The 16,307-nt window shown below is 45.2% G+C and overlaps 1 protein-coding gene across 1 annotated transcript in view; it reads left to right on the top strand.

Annotated features, from left to right (window-relative positions):
• The window catches only part of cemip2 (cell migration inducing hyaluronidase 2), a 60,725-nt gene that overhangs the window by 5,565 nt on the left and 38,853 nt on the right, over window positions 1–16,307 (top strand). The window contains exons 3-4 of the mRNA XM_061261459.1: window positions 2,261–2,401; window positions 2,859–3,426. Coding sequence (XP_061117443.1) covers window positions 2,261–2,401; window positions 2,859–3,426 — 709 coding nt within the window. The remainder of the gene's footprint in view (window positions 1–2,260; window positions 2,402–2,858; window positions 3,427–16,307) is intronic.

Here is a 16,307-nt window from a genome sequence, read left to right as displayed (position 1 = left end):
TGGCAGGCATTATGACATTCAGGCTTGTAGATGCTGGATGAAATTTTCACTGGTTGTGTCTTTTGATGTTTAAACTTTTCCTCCTTTATTTGATTATACTTTCTGAGCAAATATTAGTTAATTTATTAGCCACACAGGCGTATCTATGCTTCTAAGGTCCTGAGATGTGCTGTGCAATGTTAAATATGGCAGTCTTTGTGATCCCAAATCGCTCTAAAGTTACATAAAAATGTGTATATTTTTAAAACCCGGTGCTCAACCGGAGCTTGTACTAGAAGATAACAGGCCGTTTTGTTTGAATTAAGCTCGACAGCACTTGTAACAGCAGACTGATCTTGGACACACTGCCAAAAGATCGATATCAAAGATCAGAAAGCCCTCAAATAACACAAGTCGACTTGTGTTTGCACGTAAGGGCCGGAATATTAAACAGATTGGCTGTGGAAATCCTGGGGTTTGCTTTTCCAGAGTTTCTCTGGATCCGGTTTAAACCTGTAACCCCTGGAAGATGAACTTGGAACCGCGTCCCCCTGGTGACCCCAGAAGAGCCTGGCCACCCGAGAGGGAAACTGTCCGTGTTCAGTTCTTCAATACGTAGACTCCCACCAGGCCACGCCCATACCATGGCCCCCTGTGGCCTTATTTAAACAGGATTTCCTGGGAAAAATTGGTTGGGCTTCGTGATGTAATCTCCATCTCTTCTCGTACAACAAACAGCGGAGGCAGAAAGGACAGAGGGCCGCCTTGAACTTTGAACTTTCTCATGGTACGAGCACCAGGAAGCGATGGAATTAGACTCCCGGGTTTGTTCCCGAGGGTGTGTAGTCACAGGTCAGCTCTTGCCCTCGGCTGTGTCCTCATACCCGCCTGTAACTGGGAATCTAGGGTCTTGGGGTGCAATTGGCCTTGTTCTGCCAGTACTGGGTGGGGCTTGGTTGGTGAGGGTTACTCAGTTTGAAACTACAGTTTACCCTCCCAACAAAACACCGGGAGCCACTAGGCTGCCAGCTAGCTTCAGTGAGGCATATGCCTACCTCTAATGTGGCCTGTAGTGTGTAAAATAGTCCCAGGCTGTCCTATAGTACTGTCTGTGGGCTGTAGTGTGTAAAATAGTCCCAGGCTGTCCTATAGTACTGTGTGTGGACTTTAGTGTGTAAAATAGTCCCAGGCTTTCCTATGGTAATGTGTGTGGACTTTAGTGTGTAAAATAGTCCCAGGCTTTCCTATAGTACTGTGTGTGGACTTTAGTGTGTAAAATAGTCCCAGGCTTTCCTATGGTAATGTGTGTGGACTTTAGTGTGTAAAATAGTCCCAGGCTTTCCTATAGTACTGTGTGTGGACTGTAGGGTGTAGTTGCACCTCAGAGGTACTTGCTTCGGCTGCAGTCTTTCTGGTGGGCAGGTGTGGGGATTTCCCTTCCAAACCAGGGAAAAGAGTGACGTAAAAAAGGGAGACTTTGAGATAATCAACTGTTGCTGCTGGACTGATTTGTGAAATTACGTAATTCCACCAGACTTTTAGAAAAGCACAATACATTTTTTTTTTGGTATGTGAGCAAATGCTGTTCCATTGTCTTAATGAATGATGTGATCGGTGTAGGTGGTTTCGCAGACAGTTCATGACAAAGGAGTTCTAACATGAGTGTGAATAAGCTGGCTTGCCTGCAGAGGGGCTGACAGACCCAACAGGGTCCCTGTTCCAGGGCTTGCTGCAATGCAGTTGGTGTGGTGGTGTGATATAACGGTTAAAGAACTGGGGCCATATTACAGACCTCCTAGATTAAGTCCAAAGATAAGATAAGTGTAACAGAATTTTTCACAAATTAGTATTACAGACTCAAATCTTAACAAACTTTAAGAATCTTAGCTTACTCCATCTTATCAGAGGTTGTCTCTTAACTTGGAGGTTTCAACTTCAATTCCCAGTTGGAGTGTTGCTGTGCCTACATTAACCCTTTAAAGAGTAGGTCAGTGTTCTCAAAGTGTTTTCAATTGCCAGTAGTGATAGTTACATCAGCATTAGTTCAGTCAAGAACATTCTCATCACATATTTATGATCTCACACCTTAAAGGGTTAAATGTAGTACCTTGACCAAAATATTTTAGTATCTGTGTAAAAGGATTGTATGTAAAAAAAAAAAAAGAAGTCAGCTGGCTAAGTAATTGCCAAAATGTAATGTGTATCTAAAATATGTGGGAGGCACACGTTGCTGAGAGCAGTGATGCTAATCCGTGTGACGAATCTGATTTCTGTTCCCTAGAAAACTGCCCGGATCATAATCCCAGCCTCAGAAAGTGGAACCCGGGGCAGGACCCTACGAGGGCGATGGTTATCCGGAAGGGGGATCAGGTCCGCCTGGACTCCTCCGCCACCCTGCAGTCCATTACCATCCAGAAAGGAGGTTAGCCGCCTGTCGCTAAGCGCTGTTTTCGAGCGTCAAGGTTTTGTGTGAGGCTCTTATCTGTCACAAAAATGTCTCTGGGCTTTTGCGGTTTTTTTCCACTGTTGTGAATAGCAGGTCCAAAATAAACAGAAGTGTGAAATATGTTAAATTCAGTGTAAAAACAACATGATAGCCTAGTTGGGTGGTATAAATATTCCTCTAAGCATTTTAAATCTTGAAAACAAATTATTTAATTCTTGTGCTTTTAAAAATAAATCAAGGTGAACTGATTTTGAATGAGAACAGCATTTATTGAAGACAAAAGTATTCCGTTTCCCTATGTGCGAAATGTCTCTTTGGGTGCATTTATTTACATAATGCACTCATTTTCTATATTGTAATTCTGACTGGCAGAATGTTATTCTCCTGTTTTTGTCCTCCTCCTCCTCCTCCTTCTTTCTTCTCCTCCTCTCAGGTGTGCTGGTTTTCGCCGACGACTCCAGCGGCTCTAAAAACATCACCCTGCGGACGCGCTACATCCTGATCGAGGACGGGGGCGCCATGCACATCGGGGCCCCTAAGTGCCGCTACCGGTCCCGCGCCACCGTCGCCCTGCTGGGCCGCTCCGACGAGCGGGAGCCCCCCGAGGTGCCCGGGCTGGGCAGGAAGTTCATCGGCGTGCGGGAGGGCGGGACCCTGGAGCTCCACGGCACGCCCAAACTGTCGTGGACCCTCCTGACCCGGACGGTGCCCGCGTCCGGGCTGGCCACGGGGGGCTACGCCTTCCAGAGGAACTTCAGCCGCGGGATCAACCTGCGCGTGGTGGACCAGGACACGGGCGCGGTGCTGGACTCGGACCGCTTCGACACGCACGACTCGCGCAACGACAGCCGCCGCCTCCACCAGCTGCTGCGGAGCCTGCCCGCCGGACGCATCGTCGCCATGGCGGTGGGAGACTCGGCCGCCAAGAGCCTGCTGGACGAGACCAAGAGGACCATCCAGGACCTTCTGGGGAGCACCTTCGTCAACGACCTCAAATACAGGTAGGTCAATGAGCAAAGACATGAAATGCAGGTTGGCCGATGAGCAAAGACATGAATTACAGGTAGGCCAGTGAAAAAACATAAAATAATGCCTAGCCAATGAGTAGTATGCTGAAATACAAGTAGACCAATGAGCAAACATCTGAAATACAAGTTGGCCAATGAGGAAAAGCCAATGAATTGAATCTTTAAATGTAAGTAGGCCAATGATTAAATATCTGCAATACAGGTAGACTAATGAGCAAACATCTGAAATGCTGGTTGGTGAATGAGATAAAGACATCAAATAATGGTTAGCCAATGAGTAGTATTCTGAAATACAAGGAGGTCAATGAGCAAAGACCTCAAATATCAGGCATCCAACCAGTCACAATCTCGAAAACAGGTAAGCAAATCAGTAACAACCTCAAATATTTGGAAAGCCAATCGGGAACAACCTCAAATATAGGTAGGCCAATGATAGTGAGCTGAGCTACTTCCAACACAAAGCGAAACCTTGAAAAAAAAGAAACTTTCAACTTTAACTAAGAAATGTAATGCACATAGTCAATTGGCACAGCTAGGGACATTAAGCATTACGTTCGTATGGATCTAGTTTCGGGCTGTGCTGCATTTTAACAGGGCCCAAGGAGGGCACAGGCACACAATGCCAGTGTGTAATTTTAGCATCTCCAGATATTGCAGTCAGTCTCTGTCCTGGTCTGAAAATAACCCTTGTGTATGACCAAGAGCACACATGATATTTGTATGAAAGGTTTGCCTTAGGTAGGCAGGGGAAAGAGGGGAATCTCTGTCTCCTGGAGTACACCGCAGGAGTTGAACACTGCCTCATTTACACGTGACCCGTTCATGGATGACTCTAAACGGTGTTTTTTTTTTTTTCCTTCACTGCGAGACGTTGGGCCGCTGTTGCAGCAGGGTCTGGCCGCAGAACAGAGCGCTGGACGCATTAATGCTAGGCACGTAGGCCTCCTCTCCGGTCCGCTTCAGATCTGAGGGTGAAGGCGCAGTTCAGGGGTTCAGGACTGAAATGGATCTGTTTGGCGAGGAATTAGGCCGTGTGTGCGTTTCCGCTCATTTGGCTAGCAGGGGAGGGTAAAACCACACAAGGCTAAGCTTAGTATATCGAACAGGATGTGCTCCATTTGAGGGGCGACGGGGGCCCTTTCCGTCTGCCTCAGACACTTTCATCTGCCGTTTCGTCTTGTTAGTTAAAGCCTGCGATTGGTGCTTACCTGGGGTGGAGAAGCATGTGATTGGTGCTTACCTGGGGTGGAGAAGCGTGTGATTCGTGCTTACCTGAGTTGCTGAAGCTTGTGATTGGTGCTTACCTGGGGTGGAGAAGCGTGTTATTGGTGCTTACCTGAGTATTTGGGTTCCAAGTGCGCAGTGACTGGTCAGGTCAATCTCTGTTTCTGTGTATAGCCCCATTTTTTAAACAGGTTTGCACTCATCAAAAAGCAAGCGGAAGTATATGAACAACAGGTCCACAGCTGGAAAAGAAACAATGGCACTAGCAGGTCTGCTTTAGTTACTAATGTGTGCTTAGACTTGTGAATAAGGCATGTTGTGGAGTTCATATCTGAAACCTTTGTCCTTTCATGCTGTTGATGTTGGCGACACCACTGATTGGCTTCATCCTGCTGTGTAGAACCCAATCTCAACAATCCGAGCCTTGCTGCTTCCTATTGGCTACGCGATCCCTCACATTCCCTCTCCAAGTTAATTCCCCAGATTGTGAGAGTTCTAAACTGACCTCAGCTGGGTTGCGGTTGCTGTCCTCGCACAGTATGATATCACTTCCCACAAGCGGAGCGGTATCCTGCTTGGAGCTAGTGACCTGGCGTGAGCCGACCTCGGTCGCTCGCTCTGAAACAAACCCAAGACGGGTTGTTGTAACTGCTGTAATTGTTGGAACAGATCTGTTTCAGGGATCGCTACGCTCCCCCTTGCTTCATTTAGTGTGTATAAACCAGTTAGTCACTGGAGAAATTGAGAAATTGAAAAGGTTTGCACTGAAAATGTATAGCGGATATTCTACTTTTTTATTGTTTTTAATGCAGAACGAACATCTTGCAACGTTTTGGCTATGCCTTCTTCAGTGAGTATAATGTATACATCGTATAATGTAATTCATTTTTGAGTGTGAACCATTTCAGTTTTTCCCATTGTAAATGTCGGAATAGCCACTGTCTGGGTGGAGACTGTTATAGGATAGATACACCACCCCCCTTCGCCCCTGATCCTCCCAAAACAAGAACGATCGTTACCTTTTGAAAAGGTTTTCCTGCCATAAAAGAGTCTGGTGCCATCCGCATTCCTGGTCCCCTGAAGTAGTTGCCCTTGGCAAAGCCAAAGGTTGTGTAAACCTGGAGTAATGAGTGTTGTTGCAAGTGCCTCTCAAGGGGCCGGTTACACTGGTGACATTTTTATTTTTTTCCCTTTTGTTTCTTTTCTCGCATCTGTTGAGGAAAAAAGTCAGAACTTGAAAATACAGTCTGCAGTCTGTGATTAGGTTGAGTCACCTTGGAAATGTTCAAAAGAGAAAAATAACATACTAGGTTGTTTCAGAGGCACTGAGGATAATATAAATAAGCGTTTAATCGGTGCCTGAGGGAAAGCAGTGGTGGTTTCTTTAGCCACGGTCCCTTACTTATCAGAAGGCTTCGCCTCTCTGTGGTAAAAGGAAAAACGATTCTTTAAGGCCAAAAGAAATAAGGCAGGTTTCCGGCATAGTACTCCTCCATTCAGCCGGCATGCAACACGCTGACCAGTCACTTATACGCGCATACACATATGGGAACCACACATACACAGGCATACACACTATATTAACATGCAGCGTAGCTTCTGTACACAAAAACATACACGCACACTGCAAAACTGCATAGATACAAAGACACACGCACATAGACACGCACAGGTATAAACATGCTGCATCGCTTCTATCTACATATACTCATACACCGCTCAGCGTCGCTACATGCACACAGACATACACATACACATACAGGGTGCCCTGTGGTTAAGGTACATGATTGGGACCCACAAGGTTTGTGGTTCTAATCCCGGTATAGCCACAATAAGATCCACACAGTCGTTAGGCCCTTGAGCACGGCCCTTAACCCTCCATTGCTCCAGGGGAGGATTGTCTCCTGCTTAGTCTAATCAACCGTACGTCACTCTGGATAAGAGCGTCTGCCAAATGCCATTAATGTAATGAAATGTAAACATGCATGCACCCACAGTGCAACTTTTCTACTCTTCTACACTGCCAGAAAGAACAATCTTCTCTAAATTGAAACACACACATACATGTGACACACACGCATCACATGTTCACAAACAGAGCATGTTTAAACAGACGTTATCGCGCGCAGACACTTTGCAGGGCTCCCTGTTTCCTGATAAAGGCTTCAGGCTCAAGGAAATGTCTCATGTGATTGTTGCTGAGCGGAACTGATTTTCCTGTGTGTCTCTCGAGATTCATCGTACAGAACATCATGAACAATCGTCTAGTGTGTCCTCAAGGCCACTTTTCTGTGCTGAAAACACGGCTCTGCTTTCTCTCGACGACAAACTTTTGCATCCGTGCGTCAATTCAGTGCGTCAACTCAAAATACAAAAAACTTGCCAATTACGTTATCTTGAATTTGTATTTTACATGGTTCCAGAATTTTCATTACTTCTCCCTGCCGATCATAATCAAACACCAAGTTTGTTCAGATGTAGCAGACATAGATAGAATGAAAATCTCTCACTTGGGCCTTCTCATAATAACCAAGATAGGGTACACTTGCAGTGAATTGGATCACAGTAGAGTAGACATGGTGATCTTGCAGCAAGTGGGCTGGGGGTAGTGGACACTTGCTGTACAATAGTGCGCACCTGCAGGAGTACTGTGGCACACACTTGCAGTGCAGTGAAGTTCACTTGCTCCAGAGTAGCGTAGTGTTCCCTCGGCTGGGTCTTGGACCACACAGTGTGGCCAGATTGAGTTATGCCCCCTGTCTTAGGGCGGGGCTGCGTGTCATTGCCTTGGGCCTAACTGGAGCTGAGTGCCCTTGGAGTACCTGAGGGGCTGTGGTTCCTCCTTCTTCTTCAGGGCCCGACTGCGTAACCTGAGCCTTTGATTTAACTGTACTATAAATGCCCCCTTCCCATGTGGCAGGCTGTTTGTTTCCTGCTCTGGTTAACTCAGATGTTCCAGCGCCCACATACCACCTCCCCCTACACAGTCATTCTGTACACCAACGGTATATGACATCTTCATTTTCATTACTTCATGTGTCCATCATAAATCTCCCAGGTGGTTTCCACGTGTCGGCAAGAAGAAGAAACTCACAGGAAGGTTTACGCAGTGTTTCCAGGGTTTGTGTTGTTTTAAACAAAAGGAAAGAAAATGCTGAGGGAGCGTTTTCTCCAATTGTTTCACATTTATTTGGTTTTAAGAGAGCTGGGGGAGGCCTATTGGGTGGTGGACTCTCAAGGTCTGTGAAAGCTATCAACTCAAACACAAATGTGCATTGCATACACAGACCAGTCGTGCCATTTCATCTGAGGCTCAGTTCCTGCAGAGGTCAGGAGTTGCCTCGGGAGACCGCTGTCTAGCCATTCAAGCTCTTCATTTGGGTATATATTATTGCTGCGGTTGTGATTATTAATATTATCACATAAAACTGCAGTTGGTTTTCCTTGTTCTCGCTGGCTTACAGCAGAGGGTAACTCTGTTTACTGCGGGGTAGAATCAGAAATCAGATTTCAGCTCCGATCTCTCATGCTGTAAGGGCCTTTTCCCGATGCTCTCCAGATAATATGTCTGGCGTGAAGACTTACAGGCTAAGATGTATAAAAAGGAAATATGTATGAATGTATTTCTTCTACTGAATGACTTCTGTTATGTGCCCAGGGTATGTCATAACGCACAGTCAAGGCAGGACAAAATGAACAGTGAAAAGCAAGTAATGTGATTTACATCGAACCCATCAAAGGTGTACTCTCAGTGTTATGGCCATTGAATGTACATTTCTATTCAGACATTATCAGCAATTTCCTGATCTGTCCTGTGTAATTTCATAAGGCCTAGATGGCAATAGAATCTTTTAAGCAATATTCTGGTATCCTGGCAGTTGGACCGTATTTCACGGTAACATTTGACATGTAATGTAAAACCCCTGAACTGTAAATAAGATTACTGTAGCTTCTGTGTTCTGTGCAGGGGGTGGAAAGCTCAGTATATTTACTTTCAAATCAAGACTAATTTTACTGCATCTGCCACAGCTTTTAATCACATTACTCTGTTTTTGTCCACTTGAAAAAAAGAAAAGGAAAAAAAACGGAAAAATGGCATCTCCGGGAGCTCTGGAAGTTTTGGAAAACACATGGGACGGTTTTCCCGAGAGCAGGACTGTGGGTTGGAAAACGAGGTCTACTGTCGGAGCGGAATGCTGTTGAGAAGCCGAGGAGTTTTTGGAATGAGTCCGGTAATGGGGGCCAGATGTGTGGGAGCCTCAGTGGCACGGGCGGGGGTCCGGGGGAGACGTCCGTCCGCCCACCGGCTGTGGAGCGCCGCGATCCGCTCGTCAGCAGGCCAGTCGGAGGCGGGGGGGGGGGGGGGGGGGGGGCTGTGTTTCTGCGGCCCCGCGTTTCCCTCGGAGTCTCGTGCGCGTACGGAAAATCCCCCCCGCAGTCCTGGATGCCCGCAGAACCCCCGCTACGCAACCCTGATGCTAAACATGCTGTGTCTTTAGAGAGGTGTGTACGCTGTAAACATGCTTTACCTTTGGACGGCTGCATGCTGTACAAAGGTCAAATCTACTGCATGCAGGTTTAACCAGACCACAGCGTCCACTTTCGTAGTGACCATCTGCTGCACGTCTTTTTCTTTTTTTGGGGGGTGGTTAGATTTAGCAACAGGTGTATAAAATGGTATCTCTGCCATTTTCTTGCTTCAAACCCCCCCCCCCCTTGTGTTTTATGTGCCCTCATGAGCATCTAGCCTTGTGACGGCCAAGCAGGTCCGTGTTGATGTGAGGATTTTTTGGCCGAACTGCTGATTTCTGACATCACAGGGGGAAGTGGGGGATGGGGCAGGGTCAGGGTCGTGACCCCAGCCGCCTGCCGTCTCGATCGGCACACAAACAAGCCGTACAGGGCGATTCGGACAGGGCAGGAAACGTAGAGGCTGGCGGAACGCAGATACGGGAGCGTCGATACGCAGACGGGAAGCACGACCTTCACGTCCGCACCAGCCGCCTGGCCCTTAACCCCTGAGGGTGGGGGGGGAGGGGGGTGGGGAGGGGCCACGCTCGATTGACAGCTCGATTGACACGGTCATTAAACGGCTGTCCGGTGACGTGCTGACAATGACAGGATATTCGTCCTTTATATGCCTGGGTCAATCGAGGAAACTATTGGGGGGAAAAACAACAGTTACCAGTGAGAGTCAGGGTGGGGCATGCAGAATGTTCCGGGCAGTCCCTTGCATGCATTTGATCTTTTTCTCGGGTTATGTTTGGTCAGGTGCAACCTTTTGAAGTACTGGAAAACCCAGCGGAAACATTTCAGCCAAATTACTGTTCTTTTTTTTCTCCCTTTGGTGAAATGTATGAACAACTCAAGAAGACAGTTGAACTCATTGTCCAGTGTTGGATGGTTTTGGATGTTCAGAAAACAAAATGGGGTGAAGAAAAGTTTGAAACATCCAGGTCTTTGTCTGGTTTCTTCTTTGAACATTTATGAGAAGTGCCGCAGTGTTCTGCCTGTTACCGTCTTTGACAGCATGCCTCTCAGTCGTCAGCACATGTATGAATGTGTACTTATATTACCTGCATTTTTAAAATCTTTCTTTTCATTTTTTGTATCTGTTTTTCTTTCCTCCCGTTTTGGCATGCCCAATCATTCTCACACTTATTTATTTATTTATTTATTTAGAAGTTTATTTCAGGGACAACGTACAAAAAAACATTAGTCTCCGAAGAGAAAAGATGCATTGCACTAGATTATAGCTTTTGCTATTTTACATCTCCAGTCCCTTGTACATACAATATAAAACAATACAATAAAAACTTACAATATAAACCAATACAATATAAACATACAATAACATATTAGAAGAAAACCCTACGGTCAATGAGCCTACTTACACAGAACCCCCCCCCCCCCTAAGGGTACCCTACTGAAAGTGGGAACAGAATTGACTAGCTAGCAATTGTCCTTTCAAGTGAACTTTGAAGGTGTCAACTGAGCTGCACCTCCTCATCTCTTCTGGCAGACTGTTCCAATAAGTTATTGCTTTTACAGAAAAAGATGACTGTCCAAACACAGTGTAGCTGAACGGTTTAACGCAATCAAGTGCTGACACTGTTCTTGTAGCTCTGATGGAATGTGTACAAAGTCGCACAGTGGAGGAGGTGCCAACCCATTAATGATTTTGTAGACCATACATGAGTCTGCTAGTTGTCTAAGGTGTTCAAAGCTCAGTAGCCTGTGTTTCTCGAGTATCTTACAATGGTGGAAGTGCATAGGCTTTTTCAGGGTTTGCTTATACAAAGAAGCGAGAGGTCTTGTACCTGATTCACTAGCTTGTCCCCAGCATGTGATACAGTATGCCATGTGGGAGAGAATCATAGTGTACATAAATGTCTTAGCTGCATCTAAGGAAAGACAGTTTCTGATGTGTCTAAAATTAACTATGTTGTACTTTAATGTTTTAACCATTTTTTTACATGGCTCTTAAAGTTTAAATTGGAGTCTAGTACCACACCAAGATATTTAAAGTCAGAGACTACGTCAACCTTGACACCTTTGATCAAGATGTCCACTGTTGGAGTCATCTTCCTGGGTTTCTTGTGGAAGAACATAGATACATTGAGACTTAGGCCTGACTCTTCTAGCCATTTTGTGATACTCTCCAACGCAGCTGTTAACTTAACAGCTGCTAGCACGGCTGTTGCTGCATAAGTCCACACAACAGTGTCATCAGCATACATCTGAAGATGGATGTCTTGAGGACAGTGTTGTGGGAGATCGTTTATATACATGCTCAATAATAGCGGCCCCAACACGGACCCTTGTGGGACACCCATTGTACAGTTCATGACACTAGACAAAGTATCACCCACTTTAACACATTGCCTCCTATTAGATAAGTATGAAGACATCCATGTCAGTGCTGTGTTTGAAAAATTAAAATGAGACAACTTTGACAGCATGACAGCATGGTTCACTGTGTCGAAAGCTTTACTCAGATCTAAAAACACGGTACCAGCTACAGCTTCCATATCAAGCCTGGATTTGACATGCTCTATAAAATGCAAAGCTGCAGTTTCAGTAGAATGGTTCACTCTGAAACCGAACTGCATCCGATGCAGCCCAAATTCACTTGTGTTGAGGAAAGTGGTCAGCTGGTCAGCGACCACTTTTTCAGCAACCTTAGAGAGTATAGGCAGTATACTTATCGGTCTATAATTACAGGCATCAAGGCGGTCTCCAGACTTATGGATAGGTGTCACAATAGCACATTTCCAAGCATCGGGGAAAGTACAGTGTTTAAGAGACAGATTGATTAGATGTGCAATGGGGGCAGCTAGAAGATCTTTATGTGCTTTGATGAACGCAGTGTCGAATAGGAACACATCTCTACTTTTAGAGTTTTTCATGGAACTAATTATTTTGCGTACCTGAACCTCACTTGTTTCATCAATGTAAAAGCCTGCTTTGTGTCATCAGTAGGACGGATGACCAGGTCCTGCTTCATGAAACCTTTCGCCAGCTCATTTACAGATCCAAGAAAAAAGTTATTAGAAACATTGGCAACCGTGCGGTGGTCTTCTATTAACTCTCCCTGAACTTTGACTTTAAGATCACCTGTGAATTTTGAGTCCCTCCTTGTAAGGTTATCTATATTCTTCCAAATTAGTTTACTGTTCCCTTTCGCTTCATGCAGTATACTAAGATAAAAGTTGGATTTAGCTTGTCTCAGCTCCTGAGTGACTTTGTTCCTAAGGCCTTTATATAGAAGGATGTCAGTGTCTCTCCTGGTCTTAACAGCCTTCCTCAGTGCAGCATCTCTAGATTTCATAAGCTTCCATAATTGACCATTAAACCAGGGTAAATTATTTCTCTTTTTCTTTTTGGTCTTTAACCTTACAGTACATTTTTCCCTCACAGAGTTAATTCTGTGAGTGAACGTGTCACATCCAGTTGCCAGATCGTCAGAGGACAGCAGGTAATTTCGTTGGCAAATTGGTCCTGTTTAGCTCTGGGAATACACTGAATGATCTTCCTTTTTGTTGTAATAGTACTAAACCTATTTTTGGTCAGTTTTCTTGCACATGAGGTAAAGTTGTGGTCGGACAGACCGGTAATTAAGTTATAGTGTTTAATTATTCTTTCTGTCTTGTTGGAGAACATCAGATCGATCTGCGTGCTAGAGCTTTTTGTTATTCTCGTCGGACCGTTGACTATTTGTTCCAGGTGGAATTTATCAGTAATCATTTTGAACTTTTTTCTCTTGGATTTGTCCTCCCAGTTCACGTTGAAGTCACCCATCAAGATTAGTTCCTTATTCAGATTACATTCTTTCAGGGTAGCTTCAAGTTGATCGTAAAAAGCATCGGTAGCAGATGGGGGTCTATAAATACCTATGATGTTAAAAGACATTTGTTGGGACCGGATAATTTTAACACCAACATATTCCAGCATGCTACCGGCGTTGTAGGTCACACGTTCACATCTGATGTTGTCTCTTACATAAAGAAGCACACCACCCCCCCTTCCGTCTGGTCTATCTTGTCTAAAACACTGATACCCTGGCACCGTGAATGTGTCCGCGGGAGCTGTTTCCTTCAACCAAGTCTCAGTTAGACAAAGAAAGTCCAGGTTTGAGTCAGCCAGGAGATGGGATATTTGGGTGCTCTTACCAGTAAGGCTTCTGATGTTGAGGTGCCCCCCAAATAGACCCCTAGATTTCACAGTCGGGTCCCACAGGACTTTAGCATGATTAACAGTTTGTAAGAGACGAAACAGCCTCTGCTTTCTCACATGCAAGCCTAGTGGTGGCGTGTGGATCTCAGCTGCTGATGTTGCCCGGCCTGGTGGTGGATGGGCTGCTGCTGCTGCCGCTGGGGCATAGATTGACTCTGGGTAAAGCCAAGGAGTGCCAGATGATCCTTAAATTGGTCACCAGTAGCCTGCCTCAGTCTCCATTGTTCCCTTTGGTATCTTCAATTGAATCCAGGCAGTCTATCAGGACTTCACCAGGTCTCATTTTCATTTGCTTTGCAAACTAGTCGTAAAGGAAAAACTATAACATACACTTGAAAATCATACAATCATACAATTACACTACTGTAACGATAGGATATAATATTCATTTATAATCCGACTTGACATCAGAACTCTATTTTCCCCAGATGCTATTTTAAATTCAAAATATGGCATTGAGGAACTAAGTTTAACGAATGAAGTGTAACGAGCTCGTAACCCGGCTATTTATACCTGCATTGAAAAATCAGGAACTAACGCCTTACATTACTGACATCGCCAAAATAATCATAATTTTGTGTAGAAATATGAAAATACATTTAACATCGTCGCTGCTCACAATGTTGTGCAAGTGAAATGACAAAACCTACAAGCTGCAACTCAAAGACAACCGTCCGATACAAAAATTATATTGCAGCGTTAGGTTACTACAGATGTTTTGGAAAGTTTGTGAATGTGTATCGTTAGCTCACGCGGCTAGCATTAACGTTACAGTTGTAACGTTACAGTTACAACTTACAACAAGTTTGTTTCCTGGTACTGGTCCTTTCATCTGATGTCAGTCGATGATTATTATTATTTTTTTCCCTCTATGGTCGACAATTCAGACTCGCACAGAGTTGAGTCAGAGGAAGACTTTTCGCCTACAACTCTACAGGTGAATCGTGAGTGCCCAATCGACCAGTAGAGGTTGCTGGTCCACAATCAGATCCCGTCATCCTGGCCAGCTGAGACTCGCTCTCCCCCTCCCTCGGTGACATCGTAGCTGAGACTGCCGAGACTGACCACTGACCACTGACCACAGACCACAGTCAGCACCGCTATGGTCCATATTGGATACCAGACCGCGTGGTTCATCCATGCACTGGAACAGTCTTAACAAGTTTTAACACCCCCCCCCCCCCACCCCAGAGAGCGCAGACCCAGTGGTGGGTCATTACCCACAGTGCACATCTCGGATGTTGAGTGCCAAACAGATGGTCCACTCTGGGGTCTTTGGCATGACTCACTTGGGGAAGAAACCTGGCATCTTACAGCCTCTGGAGGACTGATCTAAGCATAAAGACGCTCTAATTACTGTTTTCCGCCCTCTACCGAGATCAGCCGACAGAAAGGATCCGATTACAAAGAAATGTATTCATACATTACCCCCAGCAATAACTGCAATGCATTTCATTTATGAAGTGGTTTTTATTAATATTAAAAGTGAAGTCTATTTACTTTTGTTATGTTCCCTTATAATTCCTTTTTTATGCATGCAGGGCATTATCAGATGTGCTCTTCATCAGGATCTATACTCAAATAATCAGTGGAAGAGGAAACAAATAATCAGAATGGGACAAAATTTCCATCAACTGGGCTGCTAAAAGTCATAGAAATACATCTTTTGTCCTTCTGAAAAATTAAAATAAGATGATCTTCTTTTAAAATAAGATTGTTTGCTGTTGGAGCCTGAAGTGCTCTCTTCTAGAAGGTGGGGTCAACTGCCACAAAGGCAGTTGGTATTTGAGGTCCTGAGGATGGAACAATAGATATGGGAGGTGATAATTTTGTGAATGTTCCGCTTGTGGTTTGAGCAATTTCTCACTTCTGTAGGCGGGGGTTCACAGAAAACAAAGTACATTGGCCAAGTGCTGTTTCAGTTTTGCTTTTAGATTTAGACAGCACTTGGAACACTTTTTACAATGATCGATGCTGTCAGTGGATCATTTTCTACTGACTGGACATTTTTATACCCACTAAAACCTTTAAACCCCCCCACAAGCACCCTCGGGCTGGCTTCCCCTGCTGAGCACTCTAACCTCTGCTCCCCATTACACCACATCTACTGTGTGCTTCTGACCAGAAGTCTGTGGGCTTACTTTAAATTAGCTGTAGCAAGGGACTCTGGGTAATGAAGTTCATGGTCCTCTGTAAACCTTGGACCAAGTAGCAATTCTGTCTTATCCGGCACACATACCCGCAGATACCTGCTTTCAACGGGCCGAATGACTCACAACCTGTTCAGGAAATTACCACCTACACCTTGCCTACTCCTCCCTGCCCTGTCATTTCCAAGTCCCTGGGATTGTTCTTCAGTCTTTGTGTATATCTGCTCCCAGGCAAAACAGCGGAAGAAAATGCCTTCGACCTCCCAAAACCAGACTTGTCCTGGCAGGCCCGGCCGTTAACATGGTGGCCTGGATATTCTTTTCACAAAGCTGTGAACAGAACTGAATATGGCAGTGTAGGGAGTTTAGGAAATTGGGTGTTCTGAGTTTAATTCCTCTTTTTGAAGTTTGAGGTTTGAGCACCCGCAAAGAAAATAAAGGTCCGATCTCAGCAGAATGGTTCTTCGTGCGTCAGACGCTTTTCGCAAGAAGAAGAGTGATTTTTTCCCGACAGGAAAGGTGGAGCAGGAAGTGGAAGTGGCACCAGTGGGAGGTTTTCCATGGTATAGAATAGCAGTGAAATGCAAGGCTGGCAACTGGGCTGTGGGTTCTGCTCTTTTGAGCCAGGCATTGAGCCATAATGGCTGCAGTAAAACCTCCAGCTGTGTGGATGCGTAATTTCTCAAACAATTCCAGCAATGCGGCCAAGTCACCTTGAGGCTGCTAAGTAAATATAAGGATCCG

The sequence above is a fragment of the Conger conger genome, chromosome 11, assembly GCF_963514075.1.
Source record: "Conger conger chromosome 11, fConCon1.1, whole genome shotgun sequence".
Taxonomy (NCBI): Eukaryota; Metazoa; Chordata; class Actinopteri; order Anguilliformes; family Congridae; genus Conger; species Conger conger.
This window is presented reverse-complemented; position numbering and strand designations above follow the sequence as displayed.